This window comes from Ictidomys tridecemlineatus, chromosome 3 (genome assembly GCF_052094955.1).
Source record: "Ictidomys tridecemlineatus isolate mIctTri1 chromosome 3, mIctTri1.hap1, whole genome shotgun sequence".
Taxonomy (NCBI): domain Eukaryota; kingdom Metazoa; phylum Chordata; class Mammalia; order Rodentia; family Sciuridae; genus Ictidomys; species Ictidomys tridecemlineatus.
The window spans coordinates 206,201,434-206,218,797 of record NC_135479.1 but is presented as its reverse complement, the minus strand read 5'-3'; the positions used below and the strand labels follow the sequence as shown (position 1 = coordinate 206,218,797).

Here is a 17,364-nt window from a genome sequence, read left to right as displayed (position 1 = left end):
AATAAGGCCAGGCATGGTGGTGCACGCCTGTAATCCCATCACCTTGGGAGGCTGAGGCAGGAGGATTGAGAGTTCAAAGCCAGCCTTAGCAAAGGTGAGGTGCTAAGCAACTCAGTGAGACCCTGTCTCTAAATAAAATACAAAATAAGGCTGGGATGTGGCTCAGTGGTCAAGTACCCAGGAGTTCAGTCCCCAGTACCAATGAATGAATGAATGACTGGATGGATGGATGGATGGATAAGTAAATAAAATAAAATAATAAGAGCAACTTGAGATATAGCTCAGTGGTAAAGAACCCTGGATTTAATCCCCATTATAAAAATAAAACAAATTCAAATATGTTTGATTTTGGGGATGCTAGTTCGGACCCACTGGTATGCTATGTAACATACATGTTTTATGTTTCTGTTCTTAAATCTGAAAAATTCTGAATTCTGATGCTTATCTTGCCCTCAGGATTTCAGACAAGGGCTGTGGATCCAATATTTTCTACTGACATTCTTTCCAACTTAAGCCTGTTCTTTTTAAGTTTCTACAAAGAGGAGTTTTTAAGGGTAGGAGCAAAGATATGTGTACCCTTCCTGCAGAAACAGTTAATGTAGAGAATGTGCCTTTATATCACCATTCTGAATATCACCATTTTGAATATTCTGACTGTGCCAGGTGCAAAAGCTTTTCATCCAGGTTGGAGTTAAAAAGCAGAGTCTAATCTCTCTGGAAGCATCTAAGAGCCTGTTTCATGGGCTCTTCCCAAATATAGGAGTTGGTTTCAGAGAACATTTATTTGTCCTCTGACCTCTCTACCTCTGGAATCTCTTTGTACTTCCCTAATGGTCACATATTTTTATCCTGACCCACAGCTGATCTTTGAATACTTTTGATAGTATTTCTTAAATCTCATTGATTGATACTGATTGTTGAGAGCCACAGCCAAAGGGGCCCCAGCAAACTTCCAGCTGCTGGCTGCTGATTGGCTCACAGCGGCCCCAGCAACATCTAGCTGATTGGCTCCTCTGCGGTGATGTTCATTGGGCTGTTTCCCTGCCCTTCAGACTGCCAGCTGATGATTGGCTCACAGCGGCCCCAGCAACATCTAGCTGATTGGCTCCTCCACGGAGCTGCTCATTGGGCTGTTTCTCTGCCCTTTCAGACCACGGAACTGCTCATTGGGGAACTTCTTTGGCTCCGCCCACGCGACCCAGCCAATCGGCCTCAAGAGCAGGAGGATTGTGGGAGGTTGAGAGGCTGGTGTGTGGGTGAGAGGCTTGTGGAAGCCGGTGGTGGCAGTTAGGCTCTGAGGGTTTTTTTCCTGAGGAGCTGTTTTGTTTGGTGTTTGTAGTTCTAAAAATAAAGTTAGTTTCTTTTGGAAAAAAAAAAAAACAATCTTTAATATCTATAACTAAAACATACCAAGTTTTTGGCAAAGCAGACAATTGAGGAATCCCCGATTGAGCAGGTCCCATAATGACCATTTCATTATTAATGGCTCTTAAATCTTGCAATAATCTCCATTTACCAGATTTCTTTTTGATGACAAAAATGGGAGTATTATGGGGAGATACAGAAGGTTGTATATGTCCTTCCGCTAATTGTTATTTGACCAGATCATGGGCTACTTGTATCTTTTCTTTAGTCAAGGGCCACTGAGGAACCCATACTGGTCTTTCTGATTTCCATGTAATTTTTATTGTCTCAGTGGCCCTTTGTGAAAATCCAACCCATGTTTCTGTGTGTTCCTTGATCTATTTGTATTGGTGCTGCTATACCTTGTTCTTGTTTTTCTAATCTTTTCCTTTCCTAAAACCTTGTCTAGCCATAATAGTGGGTGCATTTTGATTGATATTATTTGTTAATGTCAAACCTAATTGATCTAGGACAACTGATCATTCCAAAGATTTTTGGAATGCCTTGTTTTTCATGTGGTACAAGTTTTAATTGAGAGTTCAAGAGGACTGTGGTTAACTAATATTTAAATAACATTGCTCACCAAATAGATCTAAAATGTGTTATTTTAGTTAATTAAAAATATGAATAGAGCTGATCATGGTGGTGCATGCCTGTAATCCCAGTGACTTGGAAGGCTGAGGCAGGAGGATTGCAAGTTTAAGGCCAGCCTTGGCAATTTAGCAAGACTGTGTCTCAAAATAAAAAATAAAAAGGCCTGGGTATGTCTCACTGTTTAAGCATGCTTGAAGTATCCCCAGTACCCCAATAAAAATTACTGATAGAAGGCTGGTGGTACAGCTTAGGGGTGGAGGCCCTTTGGTTCAATCCCTAGCATCCAAAAAATATACACTAATAGAGCACATGGTTCTAGGATAAAGATCAACAGAAGGAAAGTACTTTAAAAAAAATAGCTTCATTGACATGAAATTTATATAATCTATAATTCATCTATTTAAAGTGTACAATTCAGTATTTTTAGAATATTTATACAGAGTTGTTCTCCCAGTTGAGAACATTTTTATCACTCAATAAAACATCTCATGCCCATTATGCAGTTATTCCCCATTACCTCTCTTCCCCAACCCTAGGCAACCACAAGTGTATCTGCCTATTTTCTATAGGAAAATATATTTTAAGCCCATTTTATCTCTGACTCAAGAAGGGTGAGTTGCTATCACTGATTTCCTTGAAAGGTCTGTATAGTTATGTTAAATGAAAACTTGACACTTGAACAGTTTATTTGGGCAAAGAATGATTCATGAATTGGGCAGTACCCAAACCATACAGGTTCAGAGAGCTTCACCCAGCAGCAGGAACAGCAAGCTTAATAGGCTAAACACAGAAGCAAAATAGAGAAATCTTACATTATAAAGAATACATTTCTAAATTAGGTTTCAATTTGTATACTGAGGTAAGTTTTCGGGTACTTTATTGTAGTTTGATGACCTTCTGCTTATTTTAACAGTTACTTCAAGCAGCACATAACATTTTCCAGTTTCTGTAGTGAAAATGGGAATAACTTGTCATTTCTGTAAGGTGTGTAGGGAAGTGTTTTTTATAAAGGCTGTACACTCATTGGCTCTATCTTAATCTTCAAGAACTAGTACATTTTTATTTTTATTATTTTTTTTAATTAAAAAAAATTTTTTTTTAGTTGTTGATGGATCTTTGTTTTATTTATTTATATGCGGTGCTGAGAATCAAACCCAGGGCCTCACACATGCTAGGCAAGCACTCTGCCACTAGCCTAAAAACTAGTGCATTAAAAAAAAAATTTAAAAAAAATTTTTTAGTTGTAAATGGACACAATATCTTTATTTTACATGGTGCTAAGGATTGAACCCAGTGCCTCATGCATTCGAGGTGAGCACTCAACCACTGAGCTCCGACTCCAGCCCCAAGAACTAGTGCATTTTGAGAAATTTCTTAATTATGGGTCTCATCTTATTTCAACAGCATTGCTCATTTTATGTAATCATCTTCTTCTTCTTCTTTTTTTGGTGCTGGGAATTAAACCCAGGGCCTTGAGCATAAAAGGCAAGTACTCTACCAACTGAGCTATATCCCCAGCCTATAATCTTCTATTTATATAGTGAATATACTTTTATTTCAGAAGACATTTATTACATGTTTCCAATCTTTGTACAATTTTTTTAAATTGTTAATATTCATAATAGTAGCTGTAATTTATGTGTATGTAGGTTGAACATCACTAACAGGAAAACCTGAGATCAAAATGCTCCAAAATCAGAAACTTTTTAATTGCTGACATGATGTCACAAGTGGAAAATTTTACATGGCCTCATGTGATGAGTTATAGTCAAAACATAGGTGCACTGAAAATATTGTATAAAATCACCTTCAGACTATTATTGTATAAGGTGTACATGAAACATAACTGAATTTCTGTTTAGACTTTGGTAGAACTTCCAAATTATTTCATGATTATGCAAATATTCCAAAATCTGAAAAAATATGAAATGTGAAATGGTTTTTGGTCCTGAGTATTTTGGATAAGATATATTTCAACCTGTACCATTTAAGGAGCCAGGTACCTAGACAGTATACATAGACATTTAATTTTGACTCTTTGTGGGATAGATGCCCATAATACCCATTTTACATATGAGGAAACCAAGATGTACTGAGATTAAGTAATTTGCATAAGGTTATATTGTTTATTAGTCCTTGATAGAATTAGGATTCAGTCCCAGGAATTGGGGTTAAACTTGGAATTTTCTTTTGTTTGCTAGGATGCTTAAAACGAAAAGTTAAACCAGTTTCTTCATCCTGTCCAGTATTTTTTAATTAATCTGTATAGTTTAACAAAAGTTAATTATCCAAAAAATTTAAGTAGTTTCTGCTTTTTTTTTTCTCTTCCTATGAAAATAGAAACTATTTCCTCCAGGATAGAGTCAGTGAAAAAAATGATATAGGTCATATTTGTACAATATAACTCCTGAATTCATGAAAGAAAATACATTAGAAAACTATAAAAAATTAAAATTTTATTTTGTATCTATCATTTTAAATTTCTAGAGAATTGCTACACTCCAAACCCCATTTTATATTTCTGTATTGGTCATAGGAAGCAAAGGGACAAGCTGGCCAGGTGTGGTGGCACATACTTATATCTTAGCCATTCAGGAGGCTGAGGAGATGGCACGTTGGAGGCCAGCCTTAGCAACTTGGTTAGACCCTGCATCAAAATAAAAAATAGAAAGGACTGGGGATGTAGCTCAGTGGCAAAATGCTCCTAATCTTAACTCCAGTACTCCCCAACCTCACCAAAAAACAAAACAAAACAAAAACTGATTCTTTAGCACTGGTTTGTTTGTTTTGTTTTTGAAACTGGGTCTTGTTAGATTGCCCAGGCTGGTCTCAAACTTTTGGGATCAAAATAGTTAAAACCATAGCAATTACTTTAGACAAAAAGAAAATCTCCTAAGAGCCATATTTGGGAGAATGAAATTGGTGTTTTATTATTTCAGTTTCATTATTGATGTCTTAGAGTTGGTGTATTAATAACAGTAGTATGTTCTAATATGTAGAGTATGTCATTATGATTGTCACCGACTTTCTTACTGCCATTTGTCTTTGTAATCTTCTAATCCATTTTACTTTGCATGTGCAGATACTGATGTTTATCCGGGACTGGCTGTCTTTTTTCAAAATGCTCTTATATTTTTTAGGTAAGTTGCTTAATTTCTTTACTTCTGTAACACAGAAATTCAGTTCTTCTATAAGAGCAGCATGTGCATGGAACATACAGGAGTCCCTTGTATTAGTTAGAAAGGATAGGACTGAAACAATAAAAAATGCCACTTGAAATAATAAAAAATGCCACTGTTACATAAGAGCACATACAGGCCTTTTAATTAGAGGGCCTGCCATGTGCCAAGACCTCAGCTGGATACTTTATATATATGTTACCTTTTAATTCATAATAATATATATGTTACCATTTAATACTTCAATATATGTATAACAGGTGTTAGTCCCATTTTATAGATAAGGAAATAAGGTTCAGAGCTTACTTAATGATACCCAGATAGTAAATGCAAGCAGGGATTTGAACCTAGACACTTGCTTTATTAAACTACAACAAAAACAACACATGTGTACCTTTATGAAAAATAAGAAAAAGGAAAAATTAGAATTAATACACAGTATGCATGTTATATCCCAACCCTGGTAGGATTTGAGCTTTCTAATTGAGTTCTTAAGATAAATTAAAGCAGGTATAAAAATGATATTAGGGGTGTGATGGTGCACATCTGTAATCTTAGCAACTCAAGAGGCTGAGACAGGAGGATTACAAGTGCCAGGCAGCCTGGGCATCTGAGTCGATCCTATCTCAAAAATAAAAAGGAAGCTGGGCACAGTGGCATATACCTATAATCCCAGTGGCCTGGAGGCTGAGTCAGGGGGATCATGAATTCAAAGCCAGCCTCAGCAACTGCGAGGTGCTTAGCAACTCAGTGAGACCCCGTCTCTAAATAAAATACAAAATAAGACTGGGGATGTGGCTCATTGGTTGAGTGCCCCTGAGTCTATTTCTCAGTACCCCCTGCTCACCCCCTCAAAGTGTTCTTTTAGGGGAAATCTTCTAAGAAGCCTCCACCTCCAGAGTGACACCTGTATTCTGTGTTTCAGAGCAAATGTCTTGCTGTCAACATAGGTATTTTAGGCATCCGTTAAGTAAGATCTAAGCCTTGAAGAACTTTGTCACTCGTTTTAAGCAATAGAGTTATGATGTGCTGTGGTGCAGTTTCTTCATATTTCTTCTGATTAGAGTTTATTGAGTTTCTTGGATTTGTGGTTTATGGTTTTCGTCAATTTGGACTCTTTTCAGCCCTTATTTCTTCAAATATTCCCCTGTCCTCCTTCTCTTCCTCCTCTCCCTTCTTCCTCCTCTTCTTCTTCTGCATCAGTGCTTCCTCCTCCTCCTTCTCTGCTTCTTCTGTTTCTACTTCTGCTGCTGCTTCTGATGCTGCTGCTGCTGCTTCTGTGGTTCTGCTTCTGCTGCTACTGCTGCTTCTGCTTCTGCAGTTTTTTCTTCTGCTTCTTTGCTGCTGCTTCTGCTTCTGTAGTTTCTGCTTCTGCTGCTTCTGCTTCTGTTTCTACTGCTGCTTCTGCTGCTGCAGTTTCTGCTTCAGCTTCTGCTTCTTCTTCTGCTGCTTCTGTTTCTTTTGCTGTTTCTGCTTCTGCTTCCACTTCTTCTGCTTCTCCTTCTCCCCACCTCCTCCTCTTCCTCCTCCTCTTTTTAAAAGAGATAGGATCTCACACCATGTGGCCCAGACTGGCCTTGAACTCTTCCTGCCTCAGCCTCCGAGTAGCTGGATCCACTGCACCTGCCACCAGTCCTGGCGCAGCTCACTCATATTCAGTTGTTGTATTTCTCTCACTGGTTCAGTCTGAACAGTGTCTACTGTTGGATCTTTAGGCTCACTTCTAATGGACTCCTAACAGAAGTCTAGACTCATAGACTTCTAATCTACTGTTAATCCCATCCTGTGACATTTTTATATCACATATTATATTTATCATCTCTAGAAGCTTGATTTAAGTCTTTTTATATTTTCCTTGTCTCTCCTTAACGTACTCTTGCCTTCTTCTATCCTCTTGGTCATACTGGGTATGTTTCCAACTATTTCATTGTCTTTGTCTAATTGCCTTTGTCATTTCTGGGTTTGCTTCTGTTGATTATTTCTGCTTCTGTTTACTTTTCAGTTTGCATCTATTTTCACCTACTTGCTGTTTTACATGCAATTTGTTGGGGTTGGATTTTTTATTTCACAAATATTTTTCAACTTTGTTCTGGGATGCAGTTAGGTCACTTGGAAATGGCTTGACCCTATCAAGTCTTTTCTTTCTTTTTTTTCTTTTTTCTTTTAAAGCTTGGTTAGGCAAGACCAGAGCAGCTTTTGTCCAGGACTAATTTGTCCCCTTCCTAGTACTACCTTCCGAGTGTTCCTTCCTATACTCTGATGTTCCATGTGTCCTGAAGTGTCTCCACTCTGTGTGGGAAACTGGGCTTTCCTCCCAGCCCTGTGGGACCCAGGGGGCTTTTCTTTTCCTGCTTGTGTAGTTTCCTCAGTGTACCTGCTGATCAGTACTCAGTGAAGATGCAGTGACCACCCCATGGCTCTCCTGGGCTCCCTCTGCATGACTTTCTATACTTTGCCTTGAAGTCACCACTCTGGGTTCCCTGTACTCAGAACTCAGGGAGATGCCCATGTTTTATCTGGGTTTCCTCTTAACTGCACTGTTGCCTGGACACTCCTGATTTTGAAAGATGTTTGAGTTCCTGCTATTTTGTGATCGTATTTCTTGGCATGTGACTGACAGCCTTCGGGAGATCCAGTAAATTTTCATGAGGACGTTTTAGGCAGTATTTTTTAGGGATTAGATTTAAATTCAGTTGTTTGTTTAGATTTAAGTGCACTTGTTTGAGGTGGTAGATAAATCCACATAAATGACAGCTGGATGAGCAAGAACCTTGTGTGCATTAAGACTTGTGCTCAGGTGGACAGTGACAGCTGCATCACCTGGTGCTGGGCCCAGGGGCTGGCAAATTGTCAGGCCAGCTTTTGTGTGTCCATGTGCTAGGCCTCTTCTCAGCACCAGGAATAGCACATTGGGTCACAGCCCCTCCTACTGGCCACTCCTGCAAGCTGACACACATTCCCTGACCATACCTTTTAAAGTTTCTTAAGGCTCTGTTCTAGGCTCACTCTTGTCTTCTTGCTCTTCTCCTCTCTAGATGAGCTCATTTATGCTTAGAATTTCAGTTATTGCTTATATGCCGATGAGTTGTGGGTGTGTTTCCAGGTCTAAACTCTATCTAGATTCTTACTTAACATCTCTGTTCGGGTTGTTGACATTTCAAATTCAACACATGCAGCATGTCCTCATGGTCCCATCTCTCTGTTCCTTCCTCCAGCTTTGCAGACAATTCCCTCTTCTTTTGGATCTTGGTTCAGTCACCACTTCCTCAGGAAAATTTTCTTGACTTTTCTGAGTAGGTCACATCCTTATATTTCCCTCTTATGTTATTTGTGTGCTGCTCCTTTGTGGCTTTTTTTTTTTTTTTTAGTTGGACTTTTACATTTATTTGATTGTCATCCTCCCTAGGCTTTTAGCTGCATTAGGAAGCAAATTTGTGCATTTTAACTCAGTCATATCCCAACACTTAGCCAGGGCCTGACATGTAGCCAGTCCTGAGCACACAATAATGATTTGTTAAAAGAATAAAGAAGCTTTGGCAACTATAACTCAGATATAGCGGACCCCTGGGATGTAAAATGGCCCCAAGGACTGCCACTATGAGAAATGTCTCTTTCCCCTACAAGTTTCCTATGTAATAACTTTCTAGGCTTTAAGAAGGAATACTTAAACTCGGCCATCATGATTAAGCTGCTTTACAAAATAAGTGAATTTAGATTCCTCCACCATGATCTTTCATTTAGTTTTATAAATGAATGCAAAGTACCCATCAAAGTATATTTAGAAAACGGATTCTGTGTCACTCATTCATTTGTTTCTCATGATTTGTATTCGTATTTTTTTAAGCACTCTGATCTACAAATTTGGAAGAACTGAAGAGCTCTGGACCTGAGATCACTTCTTAAATCACATTTTCCTTTTGTTATATCCTATTTGTAGATAGGTTTTTATCTCTTGATATAATTTACACATTGCCAAATGGAATAGATTGTACATTAAATGTTTAGTTTCTTTACATTTTTATGCCTGAGTTTTGAAATAGTTTTCTGAAATTCCTGTCCTTTTTTTTCATTGACTAGACTGTTAATATGTACATAATATAAGACTGTATAGATTGGATGATGAGTATCAGTTTTTTATTCCCGAGACTTAGAGCTTGATCTGTTCCCTGAGCCAGGGTTATGTCATCATGTTTAGAGGTAAATACTCTGTCTCAGTGTCTCCAGTTTCTGAAGATGTGCAAAAAAATATAGCTCCATGTACATTGGAGTAAGCATTGAGCCATTAAAAAAGGTATTTCTGCAAGTTGTAATTTATTTTGGCTTACAAATGGGATTTTTTAAGGGAAAATGTTTGTTCCTATATATTAAAGAAGTGGACTTTTATATGAAGATTTTTTAAATGCCCAAAGGACTAGTTTGAAAGTTTCTTTTAAAAAGAATTCCTTTAATATGACTTTATCTGGGAAAGGATAGAGGATAATCATATAAACTCTGTTTGTATGGTTAATGTAAAGGCTATAAGGCAGCTCAGCATGTTCTTCCTGTAAAAGCAGCTTAAATGATCTACCAGGTTATCTTTTGACAGCCTGTCATTATCTGACATTACATGGTTCCATAGCAGGCAAGCTTGAGACAGCTGCAGTTTAGAAGCATGAACCATATTTAAAAAAAATAAAATAAAATAACTAGTTTAAAAATAAAGCTTCTTCCCAGACGAGATTTTATGACCTAGTGAAAATTTAGGCATTTCATCCATTTAGAGACAGACTGCAAGTCTCTTTTTGTTCTGGCTCTCAAGCTTTGGGTGAACAGTTGCTACAAAATTTATCTTCAACTAAAAGTTCACTCTGATCCAAAACTTCTTTACCGAATTTGAAATCCTGTATTTGCACTGTATATTCCTATGGGCCTTTTGGGACACTTTTGCTTTCCTTTGTTATAAAGATTTTATGTTGCACTTTTCCCCAGAGGGGTTTTATAGAGCCTTTTGCTGTAAAACAGAATGGTACAATGGTAGTATATGCAACTTCTAATACAAGCCTTATCTTGCATAACTCCTGTCTCCTCTCTGAGAGGACTTGCTGTGGGCAGCGAATGAAGCAATTGCAGAATGCTGTGCCTTTTGTCTAGATGCCATCTTACTTCTTTCTTGTTTCCTAAAACGGCAGTAAGCTTTGTCTTGCTTCCAGAGAATCAATCATAAGACTGATGACTTGTTCCCAGCCTTATCACCTGTCGCAATGCACATGACTGCTCATACATTTAATATTGTGTGTTGGAGAAAACGGACCATAAAGATTGGTTTGCTGTTCACTTTTACTTATTTAAGTATACTGAACAACAAAACAGTTTGTCCTTATAAAATAAGGAGAAATAATGCCAAGACTGTAAGATGTTGGTGTAAAGGTTTATGAAGGGCATCCCTGAAGACCGACTGAAAGTGGTGGTGTGGTCTTTTCTGTTCTTGACTCTGACATGAATTTGCTTTTTAATTGTGAGCAAGTCATTTAATTTCCTGTGTTTATTTGCTCATTAAAGAAAAAGAGAGATAATGTTAGTATCCACCTCACAGAGACTGTGAGTTAGTAGGATCCTTGGTAATCATTTAAAGACACATGTGATTCCCTTAATAAAGGTCTCGCTGTTACCCAGGTTCAGTGGCTGTTGAGTCTGAATGTCTTTTGCGTGTGGACTACCATTATCAGAGTATTCTATTGTATAAACTGTCTCTAAGATCCTTGTTGTAGTCTTTGTGTTTCCATTGATTAAAAAAAAAAAACAGGCTGGATTTTCCCATTATATAATTTTTTCTCCTAAGACATTGACATACATTACCATAATGAGTTTTGAGGACTGAAAGATCATTTCAAACCACTAACTTGTCCTCTTCAGCAAGAACCCTGGAGTGTTCAATGCAGACACAGTGAACTCATGTTCTCTATTTTTCCCTGATAGAAGAAGGGTGTCTGGTATGATGTCAACTCAAGAGTATTTGTTTGCATTGCTTCTTTATAGATTAAAATTCCTTCAGATGAATTTCTGCCAGTTGTATACATTTATCTTAATTCTTCCATGCTTCTCTCCTATCAGCACTCAATTGGATTTTGGTTAAAGTTTGTGGAAGTTTGGGGCTACTTTTACATATTTTAAGGTCAAGTGATAACTCATTTAAGCCCTGGAGGAGAAACACCTAAGGCTAATTTTATTCTGTAAACTTTTTTTTTTTTTTTTTTTTTTTTTTTTGCTGTACTAAGGATTGAAGATGGCCTTGCCATGCTAGGGAAGTGCTCTATCCCTGAGCCACATCCCCCGTGCACTGACAGCCTTTTAAATTTTTTAAATTTTGAAACAGGATCTTGCTAAGATATCCAGGCTGGCCTTGAACTTGTAATCCTCCTGCCTCAGCCTCCTGAGTTGCTGGGATTACAGGTATGCACTATTGTGCACTGCCTTACATTTTGTTAGAAGATACTCCAGTTAAGGTTGTGCTATTCAAATCAATTTCTTCACTGTATCATTTGTTAAGGTAGGAAAGATGAGAAATTGAAGTAGAAACTACTTGAAGTAGAAATTAGTATTTTTTTTTTTTTTTTGATGCTGGGCAACAAACCCAGGGCCTTGTGCATGCCAAGCATGTGCTGTACCTACATCCCCAGCCCAGCAATTGAGTCACTCAGTTGATTATTTTTCCTTATTTCTCTGAGAATAAAAGAATAGCCTGCTGTGTTTGATAGTTGCAATGTTTTTCTGAAGAATTATTGAAGAAAATCAGAACATGCTTATTTAATCCTAGAGTCTTTTTTTTTAACCTTGAGGGAATCGTGACACGATTTTTGTTTTCATAGCCCATCCCCATTTTCTTAGAAATAATAATTTTCCATTTTGTTATAAGTGAACTAATTTGTGTGCTGAGTCTGATGGTTTAATATCCAAAGGGTCTCATGCCTGAATTCCTTTTTAAAAAATTCATACTTTTAAAAATTATGTATTGATAAGTTATAGATGAATTGATGAGGTGCAAAGTGGTATAGGATGTTTGAATACAACATGGAGTGATTAAATTAAGCTAATTAATGTCTGTCATTTTAATCCATCCCCTGGATTTCATTATTACCAGTCCCAAAATATTTTGTCCTCCACCTCTTTCCCTTTTACCTTAAATTTGAAACTTTCCAAGTATAGTCAATTCTTGATATTCTCAGTAGGTGGGTTCTATAAAGTTGTAGTGGACTCTGAATTCGAGAGCACTGTCTCGAATTCATCGTCTCTAGGGGAAAGACAGGGTAGGTTCCTGAGAGCTGCTGGTCTCAATATTGTGTTTGGCTGATGAATATAAAACTCTGTGTTATGTGTATTTATGTCTAAAGACAACTTATTTGATATATATTGTTGACTCACCTCCATTGGATTTGTGGTGCCACAACATGTGCTTAAGCTTTCTTGTTCGCCATAACCCCTAACAGATCTCCCTAAGGCACACTGCTGGACAGCCTTCAGCAATACACGAGGAGGCCATTTTTTAAGCTGGAAATCACCCACAGAAAGAACCCAAGTGTGGAAAACACTGGTGCTGAGCAGGCTGAAAGGGTCACTGTTCACAGTGGGAAAGCGGAAAGGAGAAGGCAGGGAGAACCTTGCTTTGCTTGCCTCAGCTCATCAGGTGACTTGGTCTCTGCACATGTACTCGAGTGATCCAGAAATACCATCAAATACTGATTCTGATTCAACAATAAACGAACTTTCATTAAGCATGAAGTACCTTAACAAATACATTTTAGCAAGTAGGTGAACTTGCAATTACAGAGCATGAATAATGAAGTTGTACTGTAACTAAGGAGTTTCTAATGACTTATTTTTCTTTAATACTGTTATTTTTTTCATCATTCCTATGTTCCATCATTTTTCCCCCTCTTAATACTGCTAGCTTAATCATTCCATGTTAGGACCTTGTTTTAGCATCATTCTCTTGCTTGACACAGCACTGAGAACTCTCTCACCTGAGGTCACTCAACACAGCACTGAGAACTCTTTCACCTGGGGTCACTTAACACAGTACTGAGAACTCTCTCACCTGGGGTCACTTAACACAGCACTGAGAACTCTCTCACCTGGGGTCATCTACCATTCTCACAATTCAGAGGAAAAAGCTTTGATCAGAGAGGTCAAGTATCTTACTAATTAGAATCCTGACTCAGCCCTTCTTGACCCCCCAAACCCACTCTTCATGCCACCAGCATTTTCCCAGATATATGTATATAATATATATATAAAACATTTGTATCCTCTCAGGACCCAGGAAAACGTGTCCAAGAAGTATGGCAGACCCTGGGCTGAATCCCTGGGTTGAACTAGGTCAAAATATCCTCCTCTCAACTTTCCGTACATTTTCCCCCCTTACAGCTCTTCAAAAATGTGCAGTAAGTTTTTAGAAGGAAAGAGTCAGTTATATTGTACCTTCCATACTTGAGACCCAGAAATTGATCTCATGACATTTGAGAAATGTAATTTGAGGAAACTGCTGCTGTTATGGTGGCTTTAGGAGAATATAGAATTAACCCAAGCCCAGGCTTTGGGAAAAACCACTGCCAGCCTGATTTTAGGGAATAAAAATGTCAATGAGGGGGACAGTAGGAGAATACCTCTAGTTTTGGTTTCTAGAGAATTCTGGTTTGAAGTTGGGATTCTTGGGGGCTGTAGATTTATGGTTAGGTGGGTTTACTTCTCCCTCATTCTACCTCTGCCACTTATTAGCTATGTGACCCTGAGACTGTTTCCCTATTGGTGTGTTTGAGAATTATTCTGAAGAAATGCCTTGCACAGTTCCTGGAAATAGGGGAAAATAAACTTGGGCCCCTCTGACCCTCCCCATGGTTTTGCCTCTAAGAGAGGTTTCCTTCTTCCTCTGATGTCTTTCAGCTTTTGGCCACAAGGTGGCGTGCCACGCTAAGAAAAAACGAGCGTCTCAAGTTTACTAGTTTTTGTTGTTTTGAGCCTGCAGGTGCTGATTATTTTGTAACGATTTTATCACCACTTAAATAGCTTTTTGTAGGATTTTTAGATGAAAATACATGCCTTTCCAAATATTTTATCTGTGACAAATAGGATGTTTTAAGTTTCTACAGGTAAATACTGCAGGGCATGTAGTCTAGATCCTTGTGCCAATGTAGAGTGTATGAAATTTTTGATTTGGGAGCATCTTGGCCTCTTATCCTAGAGGTATGGACTGAAAACCAGAGAGAACACTCTAAAAACAGGTTATTTTCATCTGTTTCTACTCCAGTTGCCAAAAGTGATTTAGTATGACTTTAAGTGCACTGTGTTTATATATCCAGCCATGAAAGTTGTAAATGTATAGATATTGATTAACTTTTTATTTTTAAATAACCTAAGACAGAAAATTTTAAAAAATTCTGTATATCCTTCAGATTTCCCGAATGTTAACATTTTACCATAATTGCTTTGTTTTTTTTCTGAAGTGTTTGATAATATGTTGCAGACTGATGCCTTTTTATGCTTGAATGCTTCTGGGTGTATTTTCCCCCCAAAATGAATATTGATACAGTATTTTTGTGTGTGTGTGTGTGTGTGTGTGTGTGTGTGTGTATGTGTGAGTGTGTGTGTGTTTCTGGGAATTGAACCTGGGAGCTTTCTGCCTCTGAGTTATCTCCCAGACCTTTTTGTTTTATTTTGAGACTAGGTCTTGCTCAGTTGCCCAGGTTGGCTTAGAAATTGTAATCCTCCTGCCTCAACCTCCTTAGTGGCTAGTATTATATTTCTGTCGTCTGGCTTCTTATGCTTTTCAAGTACCTGAATGAACTTATCCACAGAGAATATATCATATGTTTATATTTCCCTGAATGCAAATATGAAATGTGTTAATATTTATATTTATTATACTTGTTATTTATACCATGTTTTAATTAAAAGAAAAACAGTTAATATCTTTTGAAAGTGATTTTATGTTGTAACTGGCTGTATGAATGTAAAGTAACCCTAGCCATCTGTTTCTCCCCCCACCCCCTGGCCCCCCCTTTTTTTAATAATTGAGGAACCCAGTATTTCCACACTGGGATGAATTTTAGGTTGCATCATTTTCAGTTTCCTTAGTGCTGGCAAGGCACCCCAAATAGCATTCTCCAGAGTAATAGGCTGTTCCAAGCCCTAGGTCACTAGCACCCACGGATTGGTTCCCACACCCTCCCAGGTGAAGCCTGCTGTCTTCCCTCGCCATAAACCAAAATAAGGGAGGAAGGAACCACTTTGACTCTTGGCACCTCCTCCAGGGAGGCTTCTTCAGCAGTGAAGGGCAGGAAGTTCCAGGCAGACTGACCTGGAGAATGCCTGGGTTGAGCCTCAGTTCTCACGGAACAGAAGCACAGGCTAGGATGTTCTCACATCCAATGCAGGCTACTTGGCAGACAGTAAATATACTTTGGAGAGCTGTGGGACACCTCACAGAGAGATGTGACCGCACAGTAACTCTGCAGACTTAATCTGAACACTATGAACAGAAAAAAAATGTAAAATGAAATGAGTCACAGAGTTGGATGATATAGTCACCAGCTAGAAACTGAGCTGTTCCGCATGCAGGCAGTTAGTTTCTGGGTGAGAGGGCAATACTCATTTCTCCAGGGTAGGAAATCAGTCAATGTCCTATCAACAGAAGTCTCCCTTCTCTGTCCCTACCATGTCTCTATGTCCTGCCCCAGGGCCCTACCTCTCCACCCCCATGCCCACCATCTCCTCTGGAAACTTCTCTGTCCTTCATCTTGGATCTCTGCACCATCCCGTACAGTGGTGAGCTCACCCCAATGCTGTACCTCCCAGGGCTGCAGCATCCAGTCCTTACCAGTATGTACTGCAGAACTCTAGGGGCCACCATTCATAGACCAGGCGAGCAGTGTGTCTGTTAAAAAGAAAATCTGTGGCATTTGGAAATAAAGCGTTGAAGATAGATGCCTTTATCTAATTCACACAGTTTCCTTATAGGCTAGCAGGGGCCTCAGCCCACCTAATCTGCATGATCTCTGCAGGACAAATTCTTGGTACAGAGTGTGCTCTCCTCCATTTGTCTGCATCCTCCCACACATGTCTAGTCTTCTGTCACGTTCATAGCTAAGTTGTGTCAGGGCAGTGACACAGGTAGTTGAGAGACTAAGATGGTATACAAGGCCCAAGGCTCTACTGAGAAATGCTTTTGGGGAAGATCCGGTGGTGACTGGCTGAACAGGCAGCTTTTCCGTCCCTCAAGATGCTGCTTTTCTTTAAGGATAACATACCTTCCCTGGGGCAGAGTGCATCATGTGCTTTATAGAGGACACAGAAGAATTAAATGTCCCTCTCCTATAGTTCATGACTCCTGACCTCTGTATTAAATAGGTCAACCTGTCACTGCATAAACTAAATAACAGGAGTAGGTGTGTTTGTTCTCACAAAATATCCATTTCATTGAATGGATCAGGAGTCAGCAAACTTTCCATAGAGGGCCAGGTGGTAAATATTTAAGGCTTTATGGGCCCCACAGTCTCTCTTGCAACTCTTCAGTTCTGCCATGTAGTGTGAAAGCAGCCTTAGATGATACATAAATGAGTGAGCCTTGCTGGGTTCCAGTAAAAGGTTGTGGACATTGAAGTTTGAATTTCATAAATAAGTTTCACATGTGGTAAAATAGCATTTTTCCCCACAATTATTTAAAGATGTAAAAACTATTCTTGGCTCACAGACAAAAGCAGGGAGTGGATGGGTTTGGCTAGTGGATCATAGATAATGCCCTATTACAGGTGATATATAACATTCCTCACAACTCAAAAATGTTGTTTGTGTACTTAGCTTGACTATAAATTAAACCCCAAGTTAGTACAAGTATTAATCCTGTTGATTAGTCATTTATTAAGTAGAATGAGGCATTTCTTTTTTGGAAAATACTAGAAAGGGGAGCATTTTACTTATTCAAATAATTCCTGTCCTCTTCCCTGAACAACAGGCCAGCCCCATGCCTGCTGAGCTGCGGTGGTGAGAGGCCTGTACATCTGGACCTCAAGGTGCTTCTGCAGAGGCACAGCAAGGGCAGACTCCTGGTCAGTGAAGTTGGTGTCAGAGTCAGCCCCTTCCCCCTGAGGGAATAGCCCTGGACAGCCTGCCCCCCAAACCCTGGAAATGGCATTGGCTCCGGCCTGGACTTTGAGTG

At 38.9% G+C, this 17,364-nt stretch overlaps 1 protein-coding gene across 5 annotated transcripts in view; it reads left to right on the top strand.

The window, feature by feature from the left end:
• Positions 1-17,364, top strand: part of Tmem50b (transmembrane protein 50B) — a 59,295-nt gene that overhangs the window by 36,990 nt on the left and 4,941 nt on the right. For 4 of the 5 annotated variants that reach the window (XM_078044560.1, XM_078044557.1, XM_078044558.1 and 1 more), the window contains 2 exons: positions 5,081-5,138; positions 17,161-17,254. In XM_078044560.1, the coding sequence (XP_077900686.1) occupies positions 5,081-5,138; positions 17,161-17,254 (152 nt within the window). Of the gene's footprint in view, positions 1-5,080; positions 5,139-9,021; positions 10,835-17,160; positions 17,255-17,364 lie in introns of those variants that run through there. The other variant, XM_005323524.5, reaches the window with a different exon arrangement.